The following is a 15,233-nucleotide window of genomic DNA, read 5'->3' as shown; positions in this document are numbered from 1 at the left end:
AACTCTGTTGGCTAGAGCTGCCCAGACCACAATTATGCCAATTATTACAATGGCTGTGGGTGTTCAGGGAATCTGGAAGGCTTCTGTCGTGTGAGCCTTGGCGTTATATGTATAAAAAAAGACTTTCAAATTAACGGGCATTGAGGAACTGGCTGTCTTGGAATGTAACTTTTCCTTTGTGAGAGGAAGTGTGTCTGTGCTTCAGGCTAAAGGGGGTTTTGCTACAGCAGCTTGTGTCACTAGATGCACTCTGTGTTGCAGTATTTCTCCCAAACACATGACTCAGATAATTTACCTTCTTGATATGAAGCATGCTCCTCCTCTTCAGGCACTGCTGGAAGTCAATGATACTACTCATATGCTTAGAGTTAGGCAGAGGCTTACGTACCTTGCTGAATTGGGGCCTCCATCAGTAGATTTACCTGTGAGGCCATTTTCACTTAACTTTAAAAAAACAAAAATCAAACAAAAAACTGTTTCTTTATGAAACTATTTAAATATTTGACTTTTACAGTATGTAAATTTGTAATATATTTATATATTTATTTATAAATAAAATATATGAGTAGAAAGGTATGTCTTGCTATCAATAAAACATGCTAGTTTGAGAATTTTAAAGAAAATGCTGAATTTTGAGCGAATGTATTATATAGCTGCATTTACCCACCAAAACCACCTTTACAGGAATCTAAACAAAGGGTGAGAGAAAAGAAATCGACCTTAATATAATAGGCAAACCCCAACAGATGTGTCACTTTTATAAATGTTCCCTTATTTTTTCTAAACTGAAATTGCACAGAAGTTGATTTACATTGAACTGAGGCCGAATGAAATCCAATTGGAGCTCACTTCAACACTGTTTTGATGTAAGATTCAAAGCTCCTGCAAATTTTATTTTATCTTCTGCATTTGCTGATCTCCTGCTTGTAAATCCTGTTGAAGGAGAATAAAAATGACTGCAGCCTGATGGGAATTAAATGTCTGAAGTTCAAAGCAGTTTGCACATCAGAGCAAATGCCAATCAAATGAACATCTTGCAAGCTAGGCAGGAGTGAATTTCTCCATGGGGAAGAGATCAAAGTGGGAGTCACAGTTCTGTTTTCTCCCTCGGGATGCAGTTTCGATCAGTTGTTCATTAAAGTGAATCCAGAAGGAAGGGTTTTTATATATATGAAAAGGGGAGTGGGGAATTGCAGTGAATGTTACTTCTCTTAAAACTGAATTTCAGCCAACAGTTTGATCTTATTTAAGTACATACAGACACTAATTACCACCAACTATATAGTTTTTCTGGGGGGGATTTTTATAAACAATGATTTTAATATTGTGACCTGTACCATTTTGGGCCTGATTTCAGAAGGGGTCTTGTCCGTCATCTGTGTTGCCCAATTAGTCTACAAGCTAGTATTTTAGCAAAAATGTAGGATATTGCTAAAAATTAGGCCTTATTTATATCAGCAGTGGCAGCAATCAACAGTTGCCTGCACTTTTGGAGAGTTCTGCACTTTTGTAGAGTTTATATATCCTTCCAAAATAAGTGATTTTGCAGGTTGTATGTACATTTTCATACAGGGAAGTTACAAGATCTGTAAGTAAATAAGTACAGAAGCTAGAATTAACGACAAGTTTCAGTTAAGAAATCAAGCCATCAAAAGCCAGGAAATTCTTTAAAAATTGATTTAATGCAGCGATACATTGCTAAATAATTTAGCAATACATCCTAACTGATGTGGCTTTAAGTTAAGTCAGAAAGAAACAAATGGTAAATTCTTGTGTCCATGCATAAATACAGATTATAAACGCGATCTTACAAATGCAGAAATGTTTGCTTGTTTGTTTTTTTTTCGCATTTGTTTTCTGACACAGGACTAAAAAAAAACCCCCCAAAACCCCAACAAGTTTATGGCTGTGTGAAGACTGCCGATATTTCATTTGGAACATGGATTGCCTCCTGCCACAAAGGTGGCTGAACCTGATTTAGCTTAAACTTTTCAAAACAAATCCCTTTTGGAAAATGTGCAGAAGCAGTTTGAGTGAACAGAAACTGGAAAAAAAAAAATGTAAATACTGTTCCCAGTCTAAGCCTTACTGGAGCATTCACTACTAGTAAATGTGATAATAATTCTGTCTCAGGGCTGCTGTTAATCTTTTATTCTGCATATTTTATTACCTAGTTTCCATATTATAAATTTATCTGTTTTGTGTATGTTCTCTGCTGTTTTAACTGCTTGAATGTACTAACAAGGAATAGCATGTGCAGAAGGAATAGAGGTGTAGTTGTCAGAATGTGAGGAGGGAACAGGACAGGGTTGACTCCTGGGTTCCTTTCTAGCTCTGCTGCTGAGATCTTTGGGGATATTACAATCTTTCTGGGCCTAATTGTTACTCACTGGGAAAATGAATCTAATAATACTCCTACTTCTTTGGTATGCTGTTTGGCTTGGTTGGCCAGTTTTTGCATGAAAGCATTTTGACACGCTAGGGTGAAGGTGCTACGTAAATATAAAGTGTTACTGTTGAAACACCCACCTCTCATGGCATAGGACACTTTTTGGATGAAGCTTCTCTATCAAAGGGCAGTAAGAAAGGGAGCAAGTGTTGGTCTGTGGATGAGATGAAAATCATTTGAATAAGGAAGGTAGAGGAGAGGGATCAGTGAGAGTAATACCTTCTGTTACTAGTCCCTTCCCCAGACGGTGTGTCAAAATTGGACAAGTTGTTCCTGTTCTTTAAATCTTTTTCATATCCTACCTGTCCTGTTCTGACTGACAGATCCAGGATTCAGTCTGGCAGCTTTTAAGTGCACGAAGAAGAAGAGTACTGCTGTGCCTTGACATTTTAAATCAAGGTATTTATTACTTCTCTACCAGGTAATTTAAAGGTGGCAATTTCAGTCGTACAGTGAGTCTAGGAAAGTGTGTGTGCACATGTGTGAGAGAGGTAATCACAATGGAGGAAGGAAAACCGGGGCTTGAGAAGGTTCCAGATGCTCTTAAATAAATAAATATATATCATGAGGTATGTTACATTAGTTATTAAATAATTATCCTGCTGTCAGCACCAATAGGCCAGCTTGGCTATTTCCTATCATCTTAAAATGTCAGGATCCTTCCCATAAGAGTTCACATTTCCTTAGTCCTTCTCAGTAATATTTATTTGATATTAGAATATGTTTTGAATGTTTACAATATATGTATAGAATGTTCAATATTTTAATTAATTACTTGAATATTGGAGCGGAGAATATGCTTATAAAATTTGCAGATGACACCATGCTGGGAGGGTGCACAGTCTGGTTAGCACTCGGCACTGTCAGAGGCTCAAGTGTGCTCAATGGAATGTTAGGAGATTACAGCTGCTAAAATCTAAATAGTCTCTACTGAGCATGTGTGAAGTACAGTTTTTCAAAGGCTTGTGACTTCACCAAGTTGGGGCAGATTTTCATGGGGACAGCAAAAGGGACATTCTTGACACAAAGACTACCCTCCCTGCTAAACTTCAGTCCCAGCTCCAAAGCACGGGACACCAGAGCTCTTCAAAGAAAAGGTTGCCAGGGATCCTTTAACTTCCCCATGCCTTGTTCTTGGAAACCTCTGAACTGTTTTACTAGAATTTTTTTCAGTAAAATTTAAGCCTGAAGCAAGCACCCAGCCTGGAAAGTATCAGCCCAAATGGTTCAAGTTGGGCAAAATTATTTGCAACCTCTTATAATGGGAGGTGTCAGACAACCTTATTAATATGTTATGCTACCAGCCCTGCCTATATGCTTTTTTTTTTTTTGGGGGGGGGGGGGAGGGGGTGTTCTGGCTCAGTGTGCCAGAACGTATTCTTTCCATTTTAGAATTATAGATCTGCTCCATCTATCCATGTTTAAAAAAAAATATTAAAAAATCCTGTCTTCAGTCTCTGTAACTTAATGGTAATTTAAGATCAGTTTTAATTTCTGTGCAGACTTTTGGGGGTTTTTAGGACTATGAATACTTGTGCTAATTAGTTGAAGCTCTGCCCACTTTTCTTTATTTTCCCCATTAAGTGATGGTGGTACTTCTTGGTTTAGTTCAGTTATCGTATCATCACCCTTTTTGCTGCAGCAGATCTGCTTTTGGCTGTGATCTCACAAGCTCAGCAAGGTTGGGTCTCAGAGGTACTCGGAGGCAGATCTCTAAAGAAATCCCAGGCACTGCAGGAGGGTGGTATTGGTGATGCAGTAGGTAATGCCAATGCCAACTAAGCCAGTACTGAATCAAAGCACCAGCACTGACCCAGTGCCACTGACGGTGCTTTTTTGGATGAGATGCAACAAGCAGCATTGAGCATATGTGCTAAGTGAAGAACGCACCGTATTTTTCGTAAGAGCAAGGACCCTGGTGACATTTCAGTGTGGATAATTACATTCTCTCTGTCCATACCTCCTCCTTCCCCCATATTTTCTGCTTCTTGTTTAAACTGTTGTGCAGTGTTGCTGTGTGAAATTAAACAGCTTCCATCTCCCACCACATGGTTGTACTTCAGTGATGGGTGAGGGTATGTGGGGTGGGAAAGAGTAAGTAATGTTGATTGGCATATATGTAATAACCGTGTATAGATGCATGTGAGAACGTGTAGTATGCATTATAAAATTTATATATAAGTATATAAAGTGCTTTGGGATCTTTAGGGTGCAAAAAATTAGGCCCTATATATCTTCCCAGACAAAAATACTGCATTAAGATGGAACTAGGGTTAATATTTCATATAAATTATTTTAGGAGAAAAACCAGGGGGTGTTAATTGTCCAAAAACAAGCATTATAATAAAAAGTAATGTTAAATTTATAAGAAGCCCAAACATGTTATGGTATGAAATTACACAGTTAAGGCACCCAAAGAGCCATACCTCTGCCCTTTAGTGATACCTTCAATAACCATATATTATGATTAAGGCATTGTAGCGTTTGTGGTGAAGGTTTAGATTAAACTGATTTTTAGAGACACGTTTGATATTTTTTAAAACCATTTTACATCATGGTGTCACCACAGGGCATGGTAGAAATAACAATCATGAATACTTAAGTTTAAATGCCATCTTATTTCTTCCACTGCACCCATTGCCTGAGATTCCAATGAATTCTAAGTACATGTAAAATTTGACTTTGTGCTATTCCTTTATTAAGATCCATATTATTAATCATTAAGATCAATAAATGTTTAATGCAAGTGCTACATTTTCTTACAAGATTTTTAAAAAATGAGTTGTAACTCAGAAACACGCTACATTAAAAAGTGGTTGAATCCCTATTTTAAGTGCAAACCTCAACTCATCCTCAAATATGGAGGATGGAGCCATGAATAGCACTCCTAAAATGTGAGATAATGCTGTGGTGTTGGAGCCACACGAGGCCCTGCTCTCAACTTGTCTGTCTGTAACACAGTAATTTTTGAAAACCACATCCAATCAATTTCAAAATTCCAGGGAACGGTCTAGGTATCAGTGGGCAGATCCTACTGGTTTTTGGTGAAAACTGGAAAATACTGATTTCTACTAGAATTAGGCCTACCGCCTGTCCATTTGGCATGTCAGGCAGAGAAAGCTCTCTGGCACCCTCTGTTGCTGCCTACACATATCACGGGCAGAAGTTTACCAGTAGGTAACACACTTTGTAAATTATATATCAGTCATGCCCCTTCCCACAGCTGGCCCTTTTCTGCCCCCACTACATCCAGCACTGTCCCGTTCTGACCAGCTCCCACACCTAGGCTTGCATTATGTACTTCAAATGTTGGATAACACACAGCTCTGCCTACACGAGCAACAAAGTGTGCAACCTCTAATTATGCTTCCTCTATATCTCATTCTTATTTTCTCTTTACTTGTTTCTCTAACTGAGCTCACTGGGAAGTTTGTTTATTATTTGCACTGTGATAGTGCCTAGAGCCACAGCCGTGGTAAGAGTTGTACAAGCACAGTGCAGACAGTCTTTATCCCTAAGAGCTTCTTTACGGTTTTAGTTTCTAACGTGGCTAAAGCGGAACTGCTCATCTTATCAAGCCCCAGGTTAGTGTGTGTGCTTCTTTGTAGAGCTGATCAGAATTTTTTCTGAATTTTGAATTTTTGACCACTTGCTTGTCAGTTAAAAAATATTATTTTTAAAAGAAAATCTGTGTTGATGATTTTTTTTTTTTTTGGTGGTGGTGGAAGGATGACCAGCAGCTTCACCTCTAACTATTTTAGTCCCTGATAGAGCAAAGCACTTGTGTGTGTGCTTGACTTTAAGCATCTGAGTAATCCCGTCACTACTGAAGACAATGAGGTTTAAATCCTTTACTGAATGTGGGTCCAAATAAATGAATGAGAGCGTGGTAAGGTGGATATTGTATAAATACATGCCTGGCCAGTATTTTTACTGATTTAATGTTACCAAAGTATTTTCTACAATTAGCATTTTTAACTAAAACTATAAGACTGGAAATTTGATAGTCTTGAAGAACTTTCCTTCACCAATTTCTTTCCTAAACTTGCTTTCCACCAACTTCTTTTTAAAAAAAAAAAAAAAAGTCAAGGTTCTTTCAGAACCTCATCTCATGCAGACTCAGTGTGGAGGGGAATGCATTATGATTTCCTAGGGATAGATTAGTGGCAGAGTATTTTTGACAGGAACTGGGTAATTGATGAGGTTCCTTAGTAATATGACTGGGTGTCAAATCCTACCAAAGTGTTCAGCGTTGTTTTTAAGGTATTTAGCATCACAACACCTAACTGAGGGGACTAAATCTCCTTGTCAAAAGGGATTTAGGCACTTAGGAGTCTGAGCCCTGATCTGTGCTTACAATTTAGATTGACCTAGCTATATCACTCGGGAGATGTGAAAAATTCACACTCCTGAGTGTCACAGTTATACCGACCTAATCCCTGGTGTAGATGTGGCTACATCTATGGAAGAGTTCTTCAGCTGACCTAACTCCTGCCTCTTGGGGCGATGGATAACCTACATTGACATAAGAATCCCTTCTGTTGATGTCAGAAGTGTCTACACTACACCTGTAGTGTAGACGTGCCCTAAATCCCATCGACGTTTGATGGAGTTTAGACTCCTAAGTGTCTAAGGGCCTTTTGAAAATGAGATTTAGGTTCCTAAATTAGTTAGGTGTTATGAGTGCAGCAAAGCCTAAATATCTTTAAAAATCTGGGCCTAAGCTGTAGCAAATAAGGTACACTGATGCATCACATCTGTTATTTTTATCAAAGCTGATGACAAGGTTCCCTTTGATCAGATTTTGATTTGTAATTCTAATAAAATAAAGGCTTATAAATGCTGCTACTATCTAAGTACTTTAAATAGGAAGCACATTTATTGTTATGTGGTGTGATACATGAAGGGGTTGGGGGGGCGGGGGGAGTAGCTCCCTTTGATGGACACCCAGCCAGCCAATTAGCTGTAAAATCCCTCTTGGTCTGTTCTCTGCTTTTTTTTTTTTTTTTATCAGTAAAGGGTTAACAAGCCCACAGGTAAAAGAAAAGGAGTGGGCACCTGGCCAAAAGAGTCAATGGGAAGGTAGAACTTTTTAAAATTGGGAAAGAAACTTTCCCTTTTGTCTGTTGTTCTCTGGGCTGCAGGGACACGGAGCAGTAATGCTGTAACCAGCTTTAAACCAGGTATGATTATAGATTATCAATTCTTACCTCTAACCTACTTATCTGGAGCCTCAGATATGTAAGTAAAATTAGGGAATGTCTAAAAAGACGCATTTAGGGTTATTTCTTTTATTTCTTATTCGCTTGTGGACTCCTCTGTGCTAACCCCAGATAGTTTTGTTTGCTTGTAACCTTTAAGCTGAACCCCACAAAAAGCTATTTTGGGTGCTTGATTTTTGAATTGCTCTTTTAAAATCTGACAAGAGCCTAAGTTCCAGATGTCTTTTCTTTCTTTTTGTTTTTATTAAAATTTACCTTTTTTAAGAACAGGATTGGATTTTTGGTGTCCTAAGAGGTTTGTACATATCGTTTGATTAGCTGGTAGCCACATCTAATTTCCTTTGTTTTCTTTCTCAGCTCTTCCCCGGAAGGGGGAGGGGGGTTGAAAGGGCTTGAGGGTACCCCACAGGGAGGAATTCCCAAATGCTCCTTCCTGGGTTCAAAGGGTTTTTTGTTTTTTTTTGCATTTGGGTGGTGGCAGCGTTTACCAAGCCAAGGTCAGAGAAAAGCTGTAACCTTGGGAGTGTAATACAAGCCTGGAGTTGCAAGCATTCATTTTTAAAATCCTTGTGGGCCCCCACCTCTGCACTCAGAGTGGCAGAGTGGGGATTCAGCCTTGACATGTGACATTTTAAAAAAGAGACCAAAATGGAGAATGTCTTGACTTCATTAAAGTCATTGCGGAGTTTTATATGGGTTTGATTTATATTTTTGTATCTAAAATGAAGTTCAATTACTATTTCTAAATTATTTCACCTGGTAAATATGGAAAACATAAAATAAAAATGTAATAAAATATACTGCAGGCAGCCTTTCTAATTACACTGGGAGTCCCCATTCTTTACTACAGAAAGTAGGCTTGTAACTGCCTTATATAGAGACTTCCAAAGACCAAAATGTAATGGTGAGAGATGTAGCTATGTACAAGTACAGTGTTTGAAAACCGTGAATACAAGTCAGGGAAGAGGAAATGTTCAGGCTAGTAAAAGGGTGTATAATTAAGAGCAATGGAATGAAACCAAGAGAAGAAAAACATAGGCTGAATATCTGGAAAACATTCCTAATGATGAGGAGTACTTGTGGCACCTTAGAGACTAACCAATTTATTTGAGCATAAGCTTTCGTGAGCTACAGCTCACTTGCGAATACAGACTAACACGGCTGTTACTCTGATTCCTAATGATGTGATCTCCCAAGCTGGATCTTCACCACTTAGGGCACGGGTGGCCAGCCTGAGCCCGAGAAGGAGCCAGAATTTACCAATGTACATTGCCAAAGAGCCACAGTAATACGTCAGCAGCCTCCCAGCAGCTCCTACCACCTGCTCCCAGCATCTCCCACCCACCAGCAGCCCCGTCAGTCAGTGCCTCCCCCGCCCTCCCCGCACCTCCCAATCAGCTGTTTCGTGGCGTGCAGGAGGCTCGGGGTGGGGGGGGAGGGGAGAGGAAGAAGCGAGGGCACGGCAGGCTTAGGGGAGGGGGCAGGAAAGGGTGGAGTGGGGGCAGGGCCCATGGCAGAGCCAGGGGTTAAGCAGTGAGCACCCCGCAGCACATTGGAAAGTTGGCACCTCTAGCTCCGGCCCTAGAGTCGGTGCCTATACAAGGAGCCGCATATTAACTTCTGAAGAGCCGCATGTGGCTCCAGAGCCAGAGGTTGGCTACCCCGACTTAGGGTCTCTTACAACTGGACTGGACAAAACTCAAATATTCTGCCAGGGAACAAACCAGCACTGGCCTGCAGATTAACATAGCCTTTTACAACTCTAATTTCATGTTTGCTTGCGTGTCACAAGGGATAAAATGAAAATATGCAGCACATTGCATTAGTGAGTAGGATATGCCCAGTAAGTGGCGAGTTTTAACTCACCCACTTTGTGCTTAGGAAAATTCCTTTGCCTGTGCCATTAAAAATGCAAATGAAACTCCAGTCGCTGTTTACAAACTGATAATTTTTCTATAAATCCTTGGCTAGACATTTTTACAAAGTCAGCTTTTGCTTTGCTAATCTTGTTGTTTGTCATTTCAGGTTTGATGGGAATTTTAACACCAATGTTTCTAGAACTATTAGCTGTGATAGATTGTCTACCACAGTTAATAGCAAAGCCTTCAATCCTGGACGTGATTTAAACTCTGGTAAGTAATACAAATATATTTATTTGGTTTTGTTCTTTTTTTTTTTCCCATTAGAGTTTAACATTCTGTTGGCACAGAGGATTAACGTAGTGTGCTATAGCAACATGCTTTCATTTCTCTCTAAAACTGGCATGCAGCTCCTAATTTGAGATTTCCTGATTGAAAGATGATACCTAAAGTAATGCCCTTAGTCTAAGTACTTTTTAAATATAAAAATGTCATGAAGACTTATTCCAGCACACCACGTATAATGCGTTGTGATTTTTGTGCCTATTCGTCTCGCCTGTTCCCAAAGTTGCTTTCCTTCCTAGCCCTGTCTGCTATGGCATCAGTAGTGTCAGGTGTTGATGGTGCCTCTCTGATCTTCTTAGCTGAGTTCAGATAATGTGCAGCTGCTTTTGCAATGATATGCAAAAGTACAAGGACATCTTAAAATATTTCCTTTCCTTGACTTGTCATAGAGTTTCTATCTTGAGAGGTGACCCATTTGCTTGATATACTTTAAAACTGGAAATGTGCTTACAATCTAAGGTGTCTGACTTACCCTGAGAGAATTCAGCCTTTGGTCCTATGCCACAGGTTTTCTTTTTAATATCCTGTAGAATTTGAAATAAATGGGTTTTAATTTTTTTTAAAAGTCGCTATTTTTTTGCCTCCATTGATGGCTTCGGGTTGTAACTTTTAAAACTACTGTATTTTAACTATAGACTTCCATTTAGCGTGGTTTTTATTTAACTTCTGATGCAAGACCAGCAGGAAATGCACACAACCTTGATTCTTGTGGGTTCTATAAGAAGAAGAAGGTGTTTTCAACCTCTCACCAGTGGGGTTTTCTCCCTATCCCAGTCCTCTGTAGTGACTTAGAATTTGGAGATCTTGCAACAAATTTGATAAGGGAAGTACAAATTTGACTCTAGAACTTCTGGCTGTGTACCTCTTTAAAGCTCCAAGTGGTCTCTAGGTGATTCATTTCTGTGGTCATAAATGCTGTGAAATTTAGGATTGGCGGCAACATTCAGCTTGTTTTTCCTTCCCTCTTCTCTGGGCACTCACCACTTCCCCTTTTGATTGACTGGGGTAGGGAAGCTAAAACTTTCCCACTCAAGTTTTTCAACTTGCTAGGAGTCTGAAGGCCATACTTAATTGTTTAAACAGCACTATTTCAAGCATCCTCACCTTCAACACAGATGTTGGCCTGGAGAGGCTAGATGTGCCAGCATAGAATCATAGGACTGGAAGAGACTTTGAGAGGTCATCTAGTCCAGTCCCTTGCACTCATGGCAGGACTAAGTATTATTTAGACCCGTGGTTCTCAAACTTTTGTACTGGTGACCCCTTTCACATAGCAAGACGCTGCGTGTGACCCCCCCCCCCCCTCATATTTTAAAAACACTTGTTTATATATTTAACACCATTATAAATGCTGGAGGCAAGCGGGGTTTGGGGTGGAGGCTGACAGCTCACGACCCCCCCCCCATGTAATAACCTCATGATCCCCTGAGGGGTCCCGACCCCCAGTTTGAGAATCCCTAATTAGACCATTCCTGACAGGTGTTTGTCTAACCTGCTTTTAAAAATCACCAGTGACGGAGATTCCACAACCTGCCTACGCAATTTATTCCAGTGCTTAACCACCCTGACGGCTAGGCATGTTTTTATTTTTTTTTAAAGTTTTAGTTAGTGTTTTAAATTAAAGTTTTAATTTGAAGTTTGTTAAAATATCTGGGGCAGTATCAGCTTAAAATCATATTTACAACAAATGTCCTTACTGTAAATTATTAAAACTGAAAGAATTTTAAAAATCTAATACACTTTTCACTATTTGACATCTGTTCACCTATTCTTTTGGTTGCTTTTACTATGGAGAATTACATTTTTTTAATATATTTTTCAGTCAGTTTCCAGTCCATTTCACTTTCCCCTACAATAGCAGAGTGCTGTGATATTTGACTTGCAAACTCTGAAATGGAGGGAATGTTTGTTTAAGTCAAATTCCTGTGAAAGCATTTATTTTACTTCTGGAAGAATGCCTGTTGGTATTACATTTTGTAGAAGCTCTTATGAAAAAAATAACTTGGAGCCATAATTGCCTTAAAATGTCTTAATTAATTAATTAATTTGGATTTATGACCAAACAAAAAACTGACACCTATCCAAGGCTTATAGCCCCCCTGACACAGGTTACAAGATCAAACAATTAAATAGCACCTTATCCCTACTTGCCAACAAATGCTGACTCTTTAATGAGTGTACATCCTAAAATCAAGCAGTGCAGGAGTAATGGACAGTTAAAAGCAAGAGGAGAGAGGATCAAGAGTACTGTATCACTGGAGAGGTGCTTCAGCATTTTTACCTGGAGTGTATATGATATTCTGGATTCCCACTTAGGCTGCTCCCAAAGCATTTCCTTTAACGGGAGCTCTTCATTCTGCCCATATGTTCTGATCAGGGAACAGGGTGCCAGTAGGAGAGACTAGAACGCCATGGGGAAACTTTGGGCAGGTGCATGGGAAAGGGCTGTGATGGGTTGTGTTTGGAACCAGTATAGAAATAAAGGTTGTTGCTAGGTTCAGGCCGAATGGAACCTGAAAGTTAGATTTTTAAGGATTAGTGGGAAAAAGACTTGACCAGAGAGAACATGTACATGTTGGGCACAACTGCCAGCCTCTTGTCAGTTTGATAGAACATGTCTTCCAGAGCTTGTCTCAAGATTTTCAAATTTGCTTGGAGCATTTCCAAAGTAGTCAGCTTTTTGTTTCCCATGTTTTGAAATTAGAAGATTTAGCATAGAAATTTTCATTTGCTGCCCCAGCTATTTCTATTTCTGAAAACAGAACAATTGGGATTGCTTCTGGATGGGAACACAGATCTTCCCTGGGTGGTGTTAAAATGTTTGACATATACTGTGTAAGGCCTTTTGTACTGTCACTAATGGCAGCAGCCAACTCTCTGCTGCCTCAAAGAAATTTTTAAAAACAAAAGAAACTGCAACAACAACAAAATTCAAGCAATTGAAAATGAGACCTGGAGTCATCAGCTGGTTCTACTTTATCCTTATCAAATGCTTGTGTGGTGGACTATGTGAAATGAATCAACCTGTGTGTAATTCCCAGGGAACAAAAATCCGCATCATAAAAACCATCACCACCTCTGTAGTTGTCCCTTGCTCACTGGCTAGCACATTGGTAGAATCAGTAGAGAGGCCAAGGATTTGAATGGACTTTAATCCCTGGAGTAGATTCCTTCTGGAATGAGGCTTGTTGACTATGTGGTAGGACAGTGTGAGAAAACTTGCCCTGCCACTAGGTTTGCTTCATCTGTTTTATGGATAGAGGACTTCAGCCTGCCATTCTGAGGATGAATAAAGAACTTCACTCCACATGGGAATTTATCCAACACATTTCACCAAGAGTGATGCTGGTGCCCTAGCTGGACAGCTGATACAGCTCTTCCCCCAAATCCCTCTTCCACACAGTACTGCTGAAGGAAAGTAGGAAAGTTTAGGTAGGAGTTTAGGGTATGGATGGAGAGCTCAAACCCTGGATGAAATTTTAGGGTGCTTGTTTAGGAGCTGCTATCTCCTGATAGTTTGTGGAATTGCCTCCTCTTGGATCTTCCCACACCCACTGCTGTGACCTAGTTCTGTGGCATCTGTTACTTAAATGATAAATTTAGGACTAAGGGCTTATCTACAAATAGAATTACTCAGAAATAGCCCATGTATGGGGACACTTATTCTGGAATAAGAATACCTTTCAAAGTGGATTAAACTAAACCAGGAGTGCCCAGCCTACAGCCCGTAGGCCATACATGGCCTATCAGAGCATTTCATAAGGCCTTTGGCCTGTTTCAACACAATATACTAAGGACCAATTCATTAGCATTTTGTCACGTTTACATCATTTTAGTTTACACAAGTGTATAAATAGACAGTACTGTACGTAGAAAAAAACCTACCTACCTACATGCTAAACAAGATTAACTTAAAATATAAATCAATACAGGTGACTTTAAATCTTATTAAAATGTGTAGAATCTGTTTGGCCCACACAAGATTGTGCTTAGGTTTGTGTGTCCCTCCTGTGTAGGAAGGTTGGACACCACTGGGGTAAGCCAAAACGAGACACTCTTATTTGGCAGCAAGAGAATGCACACATAGAGTAAAGAGTAATTCAGGAATAGCTTTTTCTCTTTAAATTCACATCCTGTGTATTAACTTTTAAGTGTAAACAAGTGTTGTTGCTTCTGGATCTCTGATATTTTTTTTCTGCCTTCTTTCCCTGCTCCTTCTGAATTCTGGGGAACTCCCTGCAAGCAGAGTTTGTATCTGGATGCAGCAGCATATTTGTGATTGGGCCCCAAACTTGCCACTTGGTTACACAACGGGTTCATGAGCCTATCACATCTTCAACAGGCAGGAGTTCAAAATGCTTTCTTGTTTGGGTCTACTGTTTTTTAAATCCAAGCCAGACCAATTTATTTGTGAGCCAGGTTATACTGCCCCTTTAGTGTTTTGTTTTTAAACAGCTATCTCACAATTTAAATAATCTGGTTTGTAGAAACCATGTGGAAAATATAAATTTAAACATTACTGTGTTCTCCCTTGACCTCAAATCTTAAATGTTAATTTTGGCCCATGCCACACAGCCTCAGTAACTAGGATTAGAGGTGGGTATTTGTAGGGGTTGGAGGGAACTGGAATTCACACCACAGGTTCCTGGCAAACCACAGGACTGTAACACAACTGCTGCTCTAGAAAATCCATAACCTGACAATAGACTCAATTAGTAGGCAGTAGAAGTAGTTGAGAAAAGGTAAGTATATTTCATGAAAATTTTCAAAAGAATTGAATGTATTTATTTCATTTGACGTTTTCCATGACATATTTCATTATTTCTATGAAACATTTTTTTAAAAAAACACCTTCATTTTGGTTAGAAATTAAAATACTTTTGCACATGGAAAATGGAAGGTTGGTAGAAAAAAGTGTGAGAGAGTGAGTGTGATGTGGTGCCCCCCCCCCCAATGAAATTAAAAATATTTAGTTGAAAAATGAAAAATTGTGTTCTAAATGAAATTTTTTCACATTTTTTATATTGGTTATAAAGAAGTTTTCCATTGAGGGGGAGGGCAGTTGCTGCAGTTTTTGACCAGCTCTAGTAGATGGATAGGACACATGTAAAGAATCAAGTCTGGATCCTGGGGCCTTCATCTGCAAATCATAGATCTCTATCACTTGAACAAAAGTAGAACTCTTTAACTGACAGTAACAGGTCCTTTACCGCTTGAGGTGAATGTCACTCCCAAAGCAGCATGTTACTTGATCCCTTCATACCCTTATACCCCTCAGTAAGCATGATTCCTGTGAACGTTTCCCAGCACAGCTCCCTACCCCCAAAGATTTTTTTCAGCCTATTTAGAGCTACTGTA

The 15,233-nt window shown here is 39.4% G+C and overlaps 1 protein-coding gene across 2 annotated transcripts in view; it reads left to right on the top strand.

Moving 5' to 3' along the window:
- The window catches only part of CACHD1 (cache domain containing 1), a 185,695-nt gene that overhangs the window by 102,668 nt on the left and 67,794 nt on the right, over window positions 1-15,233 (top strand). For both annotated transcript variants that reach the window (XM_048861142.2, XM_048861143.2), the window contains exon 4: window positions 9,697-9,803. In XM_048861142.2, coding sequence (XP_048717099.2) covers window positions 9,697-9,803 — 107 coding nt within the window. The remainder of the gene's footprint in view (window positions 1-9,696; window positions 9,804-15,233) is intronic.

This window comes from Caretta caretta, chromosome 8, assembly GCF_965140235.1.
Source record: "Caretta caretta isolate rCarCar2 chromosome 8, rCarCar1.hap1, whole genome shotgun sequence".
NCBI classification, from domain to species: Eukaryota; Metazoa; Chordata; order Testudines; family Cheloniidae; genus Caretta; species Caretta caretta.
The sequence above is the reverse complement of the archived record's forward strand: the minus strand, read 5'-3'. Positions and strand labels throughout refer to the sequence as shown.